At 32.0% G+C, this 17,652-nt stretch overlaps 1 protein-coding gene across 2 annotated transcripts in view; it reads left to right on the forward strand.

Annotated features, from left to right (window-relative positions):
- The window catches only part of LOC139528541 (uncharacterized), a 41,400-nt gene that overhangs the window by 3,571 nt on the left and 20,177 nt on the right, over window positions 1-17,652 (forward strand). For both annotated transcript variants that reach the window (XR_011665622.1, XM_071324573.1), the window contains exon 2: window positions 10,119-10,859. Coding sequence is in view for 1 of the 2 variants with exons in the window: in XM_071324573.1 (XP_071180674.1) it covers window positions 10,153-10,859 (707 nt within the window). In the remaining variant the exon portion in view is untranslated. The remainder of the gene's footprint in view (window positions 1-10,118; window positions 10,860-17,652) is intronic.

Below are 17,652 nucleotides of genomic sequence, written 5' to 3' on the forward strand. Positions count from 1 at the left end.
CAGTCGCCAATGGCAGTCAGCAGGGTTAAAGGACATCAGTTGTTCGACCTGTTAGTCAAATGCGTTTTGTTTAAATATACTTTTTCACTTTGTTGGTCTTTTGGAAAATGTTGTTTGTGCTGTTTTTAGACCCTTCTACAACGAAATTTGTTTGACATGCACACGTATAAAAATTGCGGTTTTTATCCAACGCAATCAAAGGTTTGAACGTAGTTTTCAATATATATATATACAACTCGTCTAAACATCAACCCAACAATATTGGATCTGTAAATTTGCTTTCGCAAATTTTTGGTTCTTCCCTCGCCGGGATTCGAACCCATGCTACTGTGATATCGTGACACCAAATCGCCTGCACTGCAGCCGTCCCGCTAGACCACACGACCACCTGGGCTCTCAAAAAAAAGAGCTTTCGGTGGGCATGTGTTACCTTTCCACGTCAGTTTTAATCTAGATGCGTACTACAGTACATGATATATAAGGCATGAAGATGTTATTGTTACATATAAGCTAAATTATCTATAGTAAAGGATCCTACAAACTAATGTTATATACAGTCACAGAATATAATTATATTCATAAGTACGTCTGAGTCAGTGACAACTCTACAACAGATGTATCCATCGGATCGCCATCAATGATGGTGATACATGGCTGTGTACATTATGTATATACAACTCGTCTAAACATCAACCCAACAATGTTAGATCTGTAAATTTGCTTTGGCAAATTTTTGGTTCTTCCCTCGCAGGGATTCGAACTCATGCTACTGTGATATCGTGACAGTAAACGGAAAACGAGAAAAGACATAGATTCTAGTTATATATATATATATTTCCCTGCCTCACTCAAATGCAATTTATATAGCCAACATTAAAAGTTAAATGAATGCATTCATTTACAATATTAAAAAATGTTACATCTTAAATTTAATTAAACATAATTATTAAGATCACGCGTTTTCAAGTGTTCACGCACAGGCACTTGTCTCAGAAAAAAAAATTCCTATATACCTTATTATAATAAGGTATATAGAAAAAAAACAATTCTGAGACAAGTGCCTGTGTGTTCACGGCCGACATCCGTAATTATTTAATACGGTTGTAAAAATGATCTATTGCGTCAACATGACAAATTTTTCACCACCCACGACAGTCTGTAATTGCAAAAACATGTATTGTAATCACTTGTAAACCTTTAATATAAAGGTTCAGGTGCTTACATTCAATAAATAAATGTTATTTCGGCAATCTGTTGAATTTTTTTTAGTCATTTCGCGGCGGTTTGTTCAGCAGTATGACTTTGAGCTATTTTTTAAAATATATACAAAACATGTTAAATAGGATGTAGTAAGAATTCAAATTGAATATTTTTTTTATTTAATTAACATGATTAAAGGGACGTGGTAGACTTTCTGTTAACATAAACCGTCTTCTTTCTAACTTTTATTTTATTTTTAAAAGGGGAGCAACCCCTGATAAACAATGGGAAAGTTTCACTCGTTTTGTGTCCAAATGATTAAAATCTGAACACGACTGGACACGGTCTGACAACATCTTGACGTAACTTTGTATCCATGGTCTGTTTTGGTCTGACATGGTCTTAACGGGTCCAAACAACCCGCTAGACGATTCAGTCTTTTCCGTCTTGATACGCCTTAACTAACTGATTTACCTGATGAGGCTATCGATCTGAACGGCGACTAAACGATCTGAAATATCTTGACGAATTTCTCTAGCGGTAAATCCAGTAAATCAAGATGTGATCAGACCAAAATGGCCGTTTCAGACTGAAATCGGGCTTCTAGTGCATACAACTACATTTTCTCGTTTGAACAAAAAAACAATCTCCGAGATTTTGTTTCTCAAAAGACCGTTTTGTACTGCAAACGCAAGACTGCGTTACAGATGAAGTGCTCTGACTGATGACGTTTTCAAAACAAATTTGATACAAAATATTAATTGTTCATGAGCATGGTATAATCAATGAAAATGTCGACCACTGTTTACTGTATTCTATACATTTTTCAACATATAGAAATGTGTTGTTAAGAAGAAAGTATTTTTTTTTTTAACATCGATATAACAATCGATTTATTATTATTTAGGGATGAAGCGTTGAGTTCTGAGAAACATTATGTTAAGTGTCTACCTTTTTAAAAGAATATGAAATATATATATACCGAACGTTTTTCTCTGCGGTAACAACACATGCGATGAAAAATATTTCTTTATAAGAGGTATAATCGAATGATCTTGAAGTATTAGTACTATCATATGATTAAACCAATAACGATTTAATGGATTTTAATTGAAGAATGAGAATTATTTTTGATAGTTACCATCGCTGAGTAGTTTATATACTTTCCAATAACCTGCATGCAGAATTACAAGGACTCACAAGTTATTGAAACTAAAGTTTCATCTTCACAAAATTATAATAATGCATCTAAAACATACACACGGACAGGTCGGTGTAATTTTTCTTATTGTAAAAATAGTTCACTCGATAAAAACTCATTGATTCGTTTTAACAGTAATCGTTTAGATTTGTGTCTTGTTGTGTCTTTTGGTAATGTACAAATTATTTAGTACGTTCATTTATTAACGTGTAATTTTGTTATTGTTTTGGAAAGGACGTTACAAAATCGTAAAACTTATGGCTGACCAATTTGTCATTTTGAACAATAAATATGTGTTACATAAAAAAAAAATATGACAACATGAATTTCGTTTTAAAGATAATAATCGGGATTTGATTTGAGAGAAAGCTTTTTAAAAATAATCCATTAATAAGGTACTTCATTTAATTTTAACTATATTCATTGATAACGATCGTGTCTGTTTTTTTAATATGGAATGCTGGTTAACATGTCGACGTATTTATTGTATAGAATGTTTTTTTACCGGCAACGACATCGTGTCACACAGTGCAAAAATAAAAAAAAAGTGCATAGGGGTTTGTCTTCATACTGTCATTATGTCATTCAAATATATCATGTTACGGAGATAAAACGGGTCGTTATTGAGGCAATACAAAATCTAGTAAATGAAGTTCTAGCATGTTGGATTTAAACCGTTGTAGTAAGTTTATTGATGTGTATTATGGTTTCATTAATGGTGAACTATAGAAATTATAAATTCATCATTTTGAAATGATGTTCAAAATTTGATTTTTCATATGCTGTATTGTTAAAAAAGTTTTAGTAACGGTCTTAATTGATAAATTTTATATGATATATACTTGAAATAGTACTCGAAGGAGCGAGAGGAAATGCCAGAAAATAAAAACAAATAAATAAACAATGAGAAAAAATAGCAGTAAAAACGATTCGCTATTTTTTTTCTGAATACTGATAGTTATCAAAGGTACCAGGATTGTAAGACGTTTATTCAAATCTCCATGTTTTAAATGTTTGTTAAATATGTTTGTTGATTATATAAAAAAATCCCAAAAGGTAAAAGGTACTTATTATTTTGCTATAACTTTAAATTGTTTGACATACAGATTCTTTAGCATTTTTGTTTTACAAATATTTGTTTTTTGTGCGTTTTTTTTATTATTCTTTATTGCACATATTGGTGTTTAACAATTACACTTGGTGTTCAGCATTTCATCAAGTTTCCCTGTTTAATTACCACTGAAAACCCAGGGAGAACATTCAGTAAAATTAACTAATAAAATACATTTGTTCAAATAATACCTGAATACATTAAACTATTATTATAGTTGTTACAAATAGTCTTTGATACTTCACATTTATCTGTAGTAACCTCCCCATCACAAATTTTAAAGTCATTTACATTTATATCCTTTTCCATAACAGTATCACCTACATATGTATGCAATAGATCGTTATCTGGAGCCGTGGTTCTATATAATATTGTATAATAGTTTTTAATCATTTCTAAAATTTGTTCTTGATTTGTTGTTACCTCGTTATTTTAATTTCTGAGTTTGTTAATAGAATTTTTGACTTGTCGCTGTTTTTCTAATCCCAGAAAATAGGAATTATTCTTTTCCCCTAGTTCTATCCATTTCTCCCTTTATCTAATTTCAGCTCCCTTTGCTTTATATTCATAAATTGTGTCTAATTGTAATTCTAATTGTTTTATATCATTTGTTAGTGTTTCATCTTCTTTTAATTGTTTATCTCTGGTTGTCATTAAGTGTTCTAATTCACTTTCAAATTTTCTTGTTGTCTCCCTTGATAATTTCGATTTTCTTTTACAGTATAGAATAGATTCGTCTCTAATTTCAATGTTTAGATTGTCCCATAAAAGACGGATATCGCTACTGTCATTATTGATTATACGATTTTCGAACTGATTTATTACTCTGTTGATTGTGTTTTTATATTCAATATCCTTTAAGATAGAATTATTTAGTTTCCAGTAGCCATTCCCTCTTTCTGAAGCCCCTGTCTTAAAGTTTAAAACTATCCCTTGATGGTCAGTCCCTTTAATCAGTGCTGGTTTTTTTTTTACAATATTCAACGAGAGACTGAAACTCTTTTGCAATTAAAATTAAATCTATCCTACTAGCTTGTGTCTTATCCTTTCTTCTCCATGTAAACTGTTGTGTGATTTTATGTAAAATACGCCAAATATCTATAAAATTATGATTTTTCAAAAGAACTTTTAAACTATTAACAGGCTCTGAAAATTTCGTATTTTTATTTAAGCTTTTCCTATCTAAAGTCTTCAACGCTTCATTGAAATCGCCGGCAACTAGAGTAATGCCTATAGAATTTTCTTATATAAAATTGTTTACTTTTTAAAAGACAGAATTTCAACCGGTTCTATAATTTGGCGTGTAAAGACAAACTAAAGACAATATTACATTGTCCATTTTCACATTTAATAAAATAAGTCTTCCGTCATTATCGCAGAATTTATTTATAACCTCAATGTCTGCATGCTTGTTTATACCTATTGCTACCCCCTACTTGCCGTAGTTCCATGACTGACTGCAGTGAAAAATAAAATCAGTCTCCTTTTCTAGACTGGCCCTAGTTTCTTCATTTATATTTGTTTCTTGTAAAAGTGCAATGGAACACTTATTACGTTTAACCCAATCTATGACTCCTAATCCTTTTTCTTTATTTTGTATACCATTAACATTAAGTGTACATAAATTAATATTTGTCATTGTAATGATTAGTTAAAAGGTAATTAAATTTCGTTGACTTATCGATACGATCTATTCTAACATTAAAGTACCAACTTTCAATAGACAACAGGTAAAAATTTGCGACCTTATTTAATCTCTTGTCAATTATTAACCCGTGAAGTACGGACGTACCCAGGTACATACAATTTGTGTCATCACCTGTTACATTGTGTATAAAGCATTCAACATGTTCAATTTGGACAAATAATTCTTCCTCTATCGGTTTAAATGGATTACGTTGCAGTACACTAAAAAATAAGTGAAATACAAATAATGTGCGAGTAAGACCTTTCAAACATATGAACTGAGTATTTTGCAATTGAAAAGTGCTTTTGCATATGTCGCATACTATAGATAAGTCTGAACTTTGAATGGATTTAAATCCTGTTTTAGAATTCATACGTAAATGATTTTTTGGATTACTTTTACAATTCTGAAACAGATGTTTTCTGAAGATGAGCACATTACTGATTAGGTAAGTAATTTTGGATATATACCCAAGATTGTTTTTATTTGTTTGTTTATAAATTACTTTGTTATCACTTGCAACAAAAGTTTTTTTTGGTCAATGAATAACTTCTGTTATCCGATAGATTTTCACACTGATTTGATGTTTCTAAATATAGCATAGGGAAATTCCAGTTTAAAAAAAAACAGCTGGTTGACTTTTTTTTCCTATACAATGATAATACTTAAACAAATGATTATGGTAATGCAAAATCTGGTTGATCATGATTCGGAAAATAAACATTATATTTTGACCTATTGAATAATTTATGTAACACCATAACTTTGATTCAAAAATTTTCAATTGACATCTTAAAAATACAAACATTTGTATAGTAATGCATAACTTTAGTCTTATTAATAGCGTTTTCAACACCATATTAACTTTTTCATACCATATCTTGTTTAATAACATTCCAACATTTTAAATATTTCATCTTTACTTCGGTTAAACTCTGTATTTGAGCTTGATTTTTTTTCCATTTATATATTTTTTTTGTTTTTGTTTTTTTAAATAATGTAAAAACATTTGTTCATTTCATTATAGTACATTTTTTCTTACAGTACATTTCAGTGGTAAATCATTAAAATACAATATTTTGAAATATTTTACAACAGTTGTTTTGACTATAAAGTGGTGAAACAGTCTATCCTTTTGATTTCTTAGGTGCAATGGTATCAGTAGGTGTTGGTGGGGTATGATTTCTTGCTGCGGTTCTTCTTGCATTTTTTGGAGTTCTCACAAATTTATCTTTTGATTGTTGTGATTTGTCATTGCCTGAGTTACTGACATTTGATATTTGCACATTTTTTTGTTGAACCTGCTTTTGTATCACTGTGTTTGCTAGACCCATTACTATGTTGTGTTGGTTTAATTATCGATGTGTTAGATGTTTTGTCAGTTGTTTCAGACATTTGTTCTTTTGTCTGAGCTTCATTGGACTGTAGATTTACATCTGCACTTTCATTAACATCAACCTCTGAGTTTTCATCATTTTTATGTTCACTTTGAAGGTCAGTAGGGCAGTCCATCATTTTATGCCCACTCTCTTTGCAAGTTCTACAAACCAAATCATTTGGACATTCATATATCAAGTGACCAGGCTGCAAACATTTATGATAAGTTTTTACATTGTTTTCATAATTGATGCTTCTGTTGAATTCAGGTTGTCCAGCATGGAAAACCCTAGCCATGTATTTGCATATCTGCAGATTTCTTGGTATGGTCTTGTCTAGTACTTGCTGATTACCACTCTGTCACCAGTCTGGCAAGCAGTTAATTCGCCATTGACTCTCAGATATTCTCGGAAAAGGTCTTGAATGTCACACCCTTGTAGAGTTAGAGCTCTGTGGATTTGTCCATCGTCAACGGACAGAGGGACATTCTTCACCTTAATACGAATAGTATTTTATTGAAGCCTACCAGGATTGCGAGGATATTGCGAGTACAGTGGCACCTGCCTGCCACCCAGGTTAAACCCTGTCACTAGCAAAGACAGTCTGTCCTCCTCGTTGTCCATATAGAGGCGCCACATTTCTCTGATCTGTTGAATACCTTTAATACAATCTGCAGGGACGTTGGTACCTATGGCATTGTATATCTCTACATTCTGAAACAAACACATCATGTAGTGTAAAATCGTCAAATTGTGAAACATCATTACGTAATGTTAAAACCATATAAAGAATAGGCAAATCATCATTACGAAATAACAAAACCACATCGTGTAATGAAACAACTACATAACGTTAAGTCATATTCACATTAAGTAATGTTTAAACCAAATTGACTAATGACACAACCACATTTAATAATGGTGAAGCCACATTGAATAATGACAAAACCGTATTGAGTAATGCCAAAACTATATCAAGTCAGTACGAAACCATGTCGTGTAATATCGAAATATCATTAAGTAATGACTATTCCATATTGAGTTATATAAAAACATCATTACGTAATGTCAAAACCAATAAAATATCATCAAGTTATAGTAGGACAACATAACGTAATATCAGAGTACCACATAAGACAGCTGTGGCGTTCCATATAATGTAGTTGTTTCATTACCTAATGTGTTTTTGTTATTTCGTAATGATGATTTGCCTATTCTTTATATGGTTTTAACATTACGTAATGATGTTTCAATATTTGACGATTGTACACTACTTGATGAGTCTGTTTCATTATTTGATGTGGTCTTGTCATTCTTTGATGTGGTCCTGTTATTCTTTGATATGGTTATCCCATTACTTGATGAGGTAAAACCACGTGATCAATTCGGAAAAAAAATATATTTTTAGATATACTTCCATGTTGTATTTGCCTTGAATGCGTGTGACCATCCATTTAATTAGTGTTCAATATAATTAAAGTTCGGGTTACTGTTTGAGTTTAACTTTGAGTTAGTTTTCGAATTCAAGTCATGCTCAGGATTAAAGTTCTAGTTAGCATTGAGTTTCGAGTTGGACTTCGAGTTTGAGTCACATTTAAAGGCAGAGTTCTAGTTACAACTTTGAATTTGAGTCACTTCTTGAGGTAGAGTTTGAGTAAGATTCGAATTCACGAGATATCAATCCTGGTATCTATGACGAGTTTATTTACAACCACTTGGTCGATTCCACTTCTGGTAGAGTTTGTATTGCCCTAGGGTATCACGAGCCCAGTATTCAGTAATTCTGTGTTGACATAAATTATCATAATTATACATTATTTACTAGCACAAATATGAATGTTTGAAATACTTAGGCTTTTCTTCATCAGGTAACGATTACTTGTTTTGTGTTTTGCAAAACTTTTAGGAATTTTTGGTCCTTAGTGCTCTTCAACTTCGTACATGTTTTTTTTTTTTTTTTTAAACAGTATTGAAAGTCTTAGATGAGTCTTTTGTAGACAAAACATCCTGTAAAAATCCTGTACCTAGGAATATGGCAGTTGTTATCTATTATAATTCGTTTATATGTATGTTGGAATTTGTTTTTGTTGCACGTCAGTGTGTCTGTTGTTTTGTTGTTTTCCTTTTAGATAGTTGATGTGTGTCCCTCGGGTTAAGTCTGTTATCCGGATTTGTGTTCTCTCAATCGATTGATGACTTTTGAACAGAGTATACTTATGTTGACTTTATATAACGTTACAGAGAGTAAAATAAGGGTATGAACAAACATGTCCGCTAGGTCATACCTAATAAGGATAACCTTAACCGTTATCAAAAAAGACATATAAGTCATAGGGTTTTAGTAAACAACGTTTAAGTAAGATTGCAAAATGCAAAGATCATATCTGCTTGTTTATTTAAATTGCATGCTGACAAAATATATCTCGATGAAATATTATTTAATCATCATATCATCATATTATTCCAGTTGATAATGTGCAAAATATACCTTCGTGTTTTTTGTGAAAGCATATCGAGGCCCATACTTTTTAATTACGTTCGTTGTACAAATAACCATACAATATTTATAAGTCAATGAGGTAGCATCCATGCACAATAGATAATCAGACATCTGATTCTAGTTCCATAAAAAAAGATATTGTGTAAGTTCGTTTTAAGGTCATGATAATGTGGGAAATATAAACCGTGTGTAGCATGGAATGAGTAGTAATATTATTGGGATATGATTCCCTGTATTTGTTCCAGTAATTTTTTTTGCTGTAGACTATTCATTTACACAGGTTGATAGTACGGATAATTTATTTAGGGCTAGCTGTTTTTTCTCACTTTTTGAACACAACCTTTTTTGCAAATTACTGTAGGACAAAATTTACATTTTCATCATGTCCTTGCTAAGGATATTTTCACAGTAAGTACTAGTCCAGCCCATGCATTTCCCAAATCACCTTACGTGAGACAGATGAATAGAAATATAGTCAATTAGATTTTTATCCGATTGCCCGTGGTGCCCTTGCCAAAGTAGGGTGTCCGTTTTGCTTTGCGGGATGAGCAGGTACTCAGCCACGACCATCTTCGTTTCGGACAGTCTCTATAACAGGTTGAACATAGTGTATGCATTGTGGATTTGTTCTTGTCCTTAACATGCATGAAATGATTGCAACTAGATATTTATCAATCCAAATCAATCAATTAATTATTTTACCAATTCCTGTTTTCGCTTATTATGCGCTGTTTTAGCAAACGTAATCAGGATATCTCTAGAACTGTAAAATGTGCGTAAATTTATCAAAAAAAGAGTGCTTCAAATGCAATCATCCTGGTGTTTACAGTTAGAGTAGAACGGAATACAACCTTTGAGTTATGATATTAATTTTGGTCAAATGTCAAACACGACCAAACAAGCGCCGTCAATTTTTATAACTACACTGTCGACATGGTTGGTTGAAAGTTTGTAAATGCATATTATATCTTTTAAGTTACTTAATGTATTTGCATATATTACTAAGAAAATTGAGAGTACATTACAATGACATTTTTTTTAAGGTCTTACAAGTAACGGAACAATTCATATTGCAACATGGAACGACAACATTGGTGCTCAACTTGTCTTATTCCTTTTGAGAATAAGTACAGGTTAAGAGGTCATCGTTATATCCATGCAAAACAACCACGCGTTCCTTGTAGTATATGTCCGTTAACATTTGCGCATTATAGTCAATTAGGAAAACATCTCAGATATATGCATTCAGATTATATCATCAACACGTTTGTTGAAAATGCTGAGAGTATTTATAGAAAAAATATAACAGGCATCACACCTTGGATAGAATCTGATTCCGAATGGGCAGACAGTTCCGAAGAAGAGACTATAACGAGCAGTGAGGAAGAATATATTTCGGAGGATACAGATTCTGAAAATGTGGAAGAGACCGTTGAAAACATTTCGAATGAAACACAATACATCTTAGCAACAAATGTGAATGATGTTTCTGACAATAAAAATCCTGTAGGCGAATTCGATTCGAAAGGAGTCAATACTAAACATATGGATAATTTAGTTGGACATACTAGAAATGTAAAGAGTTGTGGTGTTTCATTTCTTGTCGAATTAGAAAGGAGAAAAGCAGGTATACATCATTTGAATATCACAAGGAACATTTCTAATTCAAAAGATAATTCTAAACGACACATATTACAGCAGCATATGGAGTCGGAGTTCCTCAGTACAGATTACAGAGTGTCTTTTCAACGTCCTCGTGATGAAAACACAGACCCTGATTTAAGGTTTGTAGGACACTAAAACATTAAGATACACCTTGATTGTTATTTTTACAACACCACTTCATTGTTTCCCTTAACTATTACGTGAACTTGTACGGTGTATATCATATAAGATAAAATGATCATTGGAGTGCCGCATGAACGGATCCCTACTAAACACGTATATATTATGTTTGTTTTTTATTCTATATCTTTCGTGAAGGATATACGTTAAGCTGTTAACAATAACTATAAATCATAATATTTTACAAAATCATTTTTACATATCATTTGTCAACATGTGATTGTCAAATAATTTAAGACACAATAATGACTCTCTATGACTTTTAAACTTTAATATATAAAAACTCCTGATTTAGGTTATTCAAATATAATATCTAAGTAAATGCACAAAAATGTAGACGAAAATAACAAAAAGGGTTTAATTACAACTGATGAATACATTAGACTTACAGATCGATAGTATAATATTCGCATGGTAAATCAGTATTTAGTTATGTCAGGATGGATCGCATGATACAAAAGTCTGCAATATTGGATCACATGACTACAAGTTTCTGTCTGCATCAATTTAGATTGTCAACATGTCATCTTCTAATACTAAATAGTGGCTCGTAACAAACTTTTATTAGTTTTGATACCTTGGATTACTCGTATATCACAATTATTTGAAGCATCAATTAAAACTGACCATATTTTGAAAATATTCTATTTTTATTTCAAAAATTGGCTCAAAAACACAAATTCAGAAGTATCGATACTTTAGCAAAGCTTGTTTAAGAAAATCACGTGCTTTCATCGACTAACACTGCCCATGCTTCCACTTTATTCTGAAAGTTAACATGGCCCACAAATTAGAGTAATACATCAAAAAGTTGTTTTGTGTCAAGATTGATTGTATAATACAGGTGAGACAGGTTTTGGAACACAATGACTACCAAATAGTGTCTGCATCAATTTCGTGTGCTCTTTTTATTCGAAATATTTACTCCCCTAGTCAGAAGCCTGTAATTCAATAGTTGTTGTTTATTTATGTGTTACATATTTGTTTTACGTTCATGTTGTGTACATGAACAAGGCCGTTAGTGAGTTTAGTGTAAACATATTAATTTAGAGTGGATTGGGAAACAAGTTTTGCAACTTATATTAATCCCTTTCCACTTTGCGGGTGCGAATGCTGCCTTGTAGCGGCATTAGCCTGCTCTTTTTCGAAATCTACAAGGGTGTCTTTAACGTGCAAGATATATGGCTCCCACTTAACACGGATCAGCCATTTATCGTCCCCTTCCGACGGACTATCATCGTTTCTTCGAGACCATATTGGCAACTGGTGTCAAGGGAGAGCCGAAAATGCAGTTCCTGCAATTTTCATCCCAGACGGAAATCGAACCAGGAACCTTTGTGTTAGTAGTTCGATGCACTAACCACGGCTCTCTAAGTGGCCGGTAGTTTTCTCGGTTGAAATGTTTTACATTGTCATTTCTGGACCTTTTATAGCTGACTATGCGGTATGGGCTTTGCTCATGTTGAAGGCCGTACGGTGACCTGTAGTTAATACTTTCTATGTTATATGATATATTGTGGAGAGTTGTCTAATTGGTTATCATACCGCATCTTCTTTTTGATATCATAACAATAGTCATAATAGTCTTGAGACCTCGGACTGGATTGTATAACGAAAAACATTTGCACTTTATTTTGAAAATTTACATGAATGTATCATAAATCAGTAATTTTAATTCTTATTATGTCAGGATTGGTCGTTTGATAAAGGTAACTATAATATTGTAACACAATGACTACAAAATGTTGTCTTCATCAATTAAGTGTGCCAAGATGTTCACGTTTTATTAAAAATATTGGCTTGTCAAACAAATTCAGTAGTTTTGATACCTCAGACTAGTTTAAATAACAGAATCATTTAACTGCACCAACCTAAACTGGTCGTATTTGCACTTCAAATTCATATGGACGCATAATCATGATGATAGATTACAATTTATTTTTATGTAAGGATGGATTGTATAGTAAAAATGACAGCAATACTGGTAGAAATAAGTACAAAGTTTTGTCCGCATTTATTTAAAATGCAAGCAGGATTTCTTTTATTCAAAATGTTGACGCATCACAAAAAAAATCAGCACTTTAAATATATCAGGCTAGCTGACAACATAGTTTGACGGCAACATCGATAAAAGATATGCATATCAAAATAATATGTGGTATTATTGCCAATGATACACAAGAGATCAAATGACACAAACATTAACAACTATAGGTCAACATACGGCAGAGCCCATATCGCATAGTCAGCTTTAAAAGGTCCCTAAATAAAAAATGAAAAACATTTTAAAAAAGAACACAAACAGGCGAATTTATGTACAAAAAAGAACGAAAAAATAAATAAATGCAACACACCAATGACTGATTATTTATGTACTTTACAATGAAAAGTGTGAGAAGGTATCATCTGGGAATAGTGAACTGACTGACTCTGAGTATACAATGACGCTTTATTGTTTTTATTGTTTGCTAAATGTCAAGTGGCAAATATAACAATTCAAACCAGGACGAGTATATCTTATTTTCGAACGTCCGAGATATCGTAACGCGTGATGATTGCACAAAGTTTTGCAATTTTAATTTTTACTACAATCAAGTCGATGTCAAGCTTCTCCATAGAAGACACTTTACTGCTCTTGGATTATTCAGCGAGGGCATCATTAACTTGGTAGCTTACGGATGTGTTCTAAAGTAAAATTAAATAACTCAAGCATTCAAACTTGATTATTTAAACTGCAAGAATATTAGTTAATGATCAAAATAAGCTAAAAATGTTGATAGGTCATGGAGCTCCTTTTCGGGAAAGGCTGACTCGGACTTGTACCTTATATTTGCATTGTTATTATTTGGATCTCAAATCAAAAGAAAGAAAATCAAGAATCTGCTTGAATTTTGTCAAATGACCTTTTATGAGTTATTAAGTCTTATGTTGAAAGATAAACAGGTGTTATTGGGCAAAATATTTCACCTTGTATCGTATGTAAAAACACCAAGGAGTCCGAACATTTGACACTTATTCCAAAACCTCACCTAAGTACATTCTTAAAGCATAATGAATATAAATAAATTAGTGATTACTACTAATTTTATTCTATATAAACTATGATCGTATTGTTTATTCGAGTACAATAAATAACTTTACTCGTTAGTGACTCTTTTTACATTTTATACAGCTTTTATATTTTTCGTTTTTTATTTTCTTAAAGTATACATATAATAATGGATATAAAATTTCAGCATTTTGGATCCAAATATATACATTCAGCTATAACAAAATGAAGGACCCTTTTTAATTGAAAGGCGGATAAAAAGGGTATCAACCGCATTGGAAAACTATTTTTATTTGTCTGGATATCAACGTCATTGTTTACGTTGGGTCGTTCCACAATTTTTTGTATAGTCTCTTTCTAGATATGATTTTATGCATTACATGCATTTTTCTTCGTTTTTCAATGGATTCTGTTTCCGGCGAAATGTTCAAAAGATGTCCGTATAGCGTCCGGATAAATAACGTGTTGTTTATGAACTATCTCGTCAATTTCAGAAGATTCATAGTTAACGATTAGAAATGATTTCTGAAACGTCCGAAAAAGTGAACTCTTCATTACCATGAATGAAATATCTGTCACTGGACATTAACCTACCAGCAAAACATTCAGTCAACGAACATAATATACTATCATTCATTCAGTATAATCTTTCCAGATGACACCTGCATAATTTTTTTATTATCAAGTACAGAAAGTCAGTATATATTAGTTAGGAAACTACCTACTTCAGTGACGGTTAAAAATCATGAAAGATGAAATGCTGACTCTCTAAATTGATGTGGACAAACATGTGTAGTCATTATGGTCACGTCACCGTGTACAAGTATTGCTGGCATTTGTTTGATACATTCCATCAAGAACTAAAAAAATATACTGACTGATATGCGGCTTTAACGTTGTCATAAGAAAGTGACAATGATAATGAATACGGTCAGTCAGTAAACGTTTCATTTTTGATATCAACTTATATAAGTTATACTTTTTATTATAAAGTACAAATATATTTAATGTTTGTTGATGCGGTCAAATAGTTTTGTTACACGAGCCAGCATATTAAAGTTAATTATTTTTTGTGGCGCGTCAATATTTTTAATAAAAAAAAAGGACAGACATAGATGCGGGAAGCATGTTATAGTCATTGCGTTTCAATATTGCTACTATTTGTATTATTATAATATATCATGACATAAAAAAAAAAAATACATTCATTTTGCAGCTATATTATTGTCATGATATAGTTCAAGTTTGATCAATTTAGGTGATACTGTCAAATAGTTTTTTTTTACACATTTTACTAAATTCACAAATATAACAAAACTACTCAGTTTCTTAACGAGATAATATCTTGATTAAGAATAAGAAGACATGCTGGCACAATAAATTTATGCAGACAAAGTTTTGAAGTAATTGTGTTCCAAGATTGATGTCATTTGTAATAAATAATCCACCGACGTTAAATAATTACGGATTTATTATGCAGCTATATACATTGTCATAGCGCTATACAAATATGGTTTATTTGGGTTGATGTGCTCAAATACTCTGGTTAAACAAGCCAGTTTGAAGTATAAAAACTACTGATTTGTTGTCAACCGCTGTTCAATAGTCATTTATCAATGCAACTGAAACCAAACCATAAACTGAGGAAAATACATCAACTATAAGTGTAAATACAACGGAACAAAATAAATCCTCCTTACATAAAACACATAACTGCTTTAATGTTTTGCAGAATGAATATACTCTATAAAGTGCAAATATGGTCAAATGCTTTATTTATGCTATCCAGCCTGAAATTTCAAAAATAGTAATTTTGTGAATAAATAATTTGAGTAAAAAAGAACATGCAAGCACGATATAATGACGTAGCAATTGTGTTTAATATATTTTTTATATTTAATAAATCGTGAGGTAAAAAATAATGATTTATTATGCGGCAAAATGTTTTTTTTTATATAGTGCTGTATTCTATTTTGGTTGATGCGGTCAAATTTTTAGCTCACCTGGCCCAAACGGGCCAAGTGAGCTTTTCTCATCACTAACATCCGTAGTCCGTCGTCGTCCATCGTAGTCCTTAGTCCATCGTCCGTCGTCGTTACCTTTTACAAAAATCTTCTCCTCTGAAACTACTGGGCCAAGTTTAACCAACGTTAGCCACACTCATCACTAGGAAATCTAGTTTATAGACATGTCCGGTGTCTCGACCAACCAACCAAGATGGCCTCCATGGCTAAAAAAGAACATAGGGGTAACATGTAGATTTTGACTCATATCTCTGAAACCAAAGCATTTAGAGAAAAACAAAGGGTAAAATTGTTTATCAGGTCAAGATCTATCGGCCCTCAAATTTTGAGACAAATCAGACAACAAGTTGTTGGGTTGCAGCCCCCGAATTAGTAATTTTAATGAAATTTTGCAGTTTTTTGTTATTATATTGAATACTATTTTAGATAGAGATAAACTTTAAACATCAATAATGTACAGCAAAGTAGGATCTACAAATAAGTCAAACATGGCCAAAATTGTCAAGTGACCCCTTCAGGAGTTATTGCTCTGTATTGTCATTTTTAACCATTTTTCTAAAATTTTTGTAATCTTTTTAAAAAAATCTTCTTTTCTAAAACTACTGGGCAAAATTTAACTAAACTCTGCCACAATCATTAATGGGGTATTTGGTTTTAAAAATGTGTCTGATGACCCCGCCCATGAACCACGACGGCCGACATGGCTACAAATAGTACAAAGGGTAAAATGCAGTTTTTGGTTCATATCTATGAAACCAAAGCATTTAGATCTATCTGCCCTGAAATTTTCAGACCAATCGGACATTTTTTGGTTGGGTTGCTAACCCTGAATTGGTAATTTTAAGAAAATTTTGCAGCTTTTGGTTATTATCTTGAATATTATTATATATAGAGATAAACTGCAAACAGTAATAATGTACAGCAAAGTAAGAACTACATATAAGTCCACATGAAAAAAATGGTTATGTTACTCCTTAAGGAGTAATTACCCTTTATAGTCTATTTTTTCGGTTGTTTCCTGTTATGAGTTATTACTTCAGTTTTATCATGTATATCTTTTATATAGCAATTTTATAAAATTTACCGTTTGCAAAAGTATAAATTATTCTTAATAACAGGGATGTTCTGGTACCTAACAGAAAACCCTGGCCGTTTTTGGAACAACTTTTTTAAAATTTTGTTCCTCGATGCTGTTCAACTTTGTACTTGTTTCGGCTTTCAAACTTTTGAATCTGAGCGTCACTAGTAAGTCTTGTGTGGACAAAATACACTTCTGGCGTATTAAATTTTAAACCTGTTGCCTTTTGTTAGCTATTATTCGTGTGTTTCTTTGCCATTTGTGTTCTCCTTTTTATTTGTATTGTAGTCCTGTAATGTTGTGTTGTCATTTTAATGTTATATTTCAAATGGCCATAAAAGAGGGAGGTTCGGCATGCCACAAAACCATGTTCAACCCACCATTTTTTATTCTTTTTAAAAAAATGTCCTGTACCATGTCAGGAATACGCTCATTGTTATATTATAATTCTTTTCTGTGTGTGTTACATTTAAAAGTTGTTCGTAGTAATCGTTTTATTTTTTAAAGTCAAATGGAAAAAATGATGTTTTTTTTTGGACTAAATGGGTAGCTTTTATATTTCAACTTATTTACATATAATT

The sequence above is a fragment of the Mytilus edulis genome, chromosome 1 (assembly GCF_963676685.1).
Source record: "Mytilus edulis chromosome 1, xbMytEdul2.2, whole genome shotgun sequence".
NCBI lineage: Eukaryota > Metazoa > Mollusca > Bivalvia > Mytilida > Mytilidae > Mytilus > Mytilus edulis.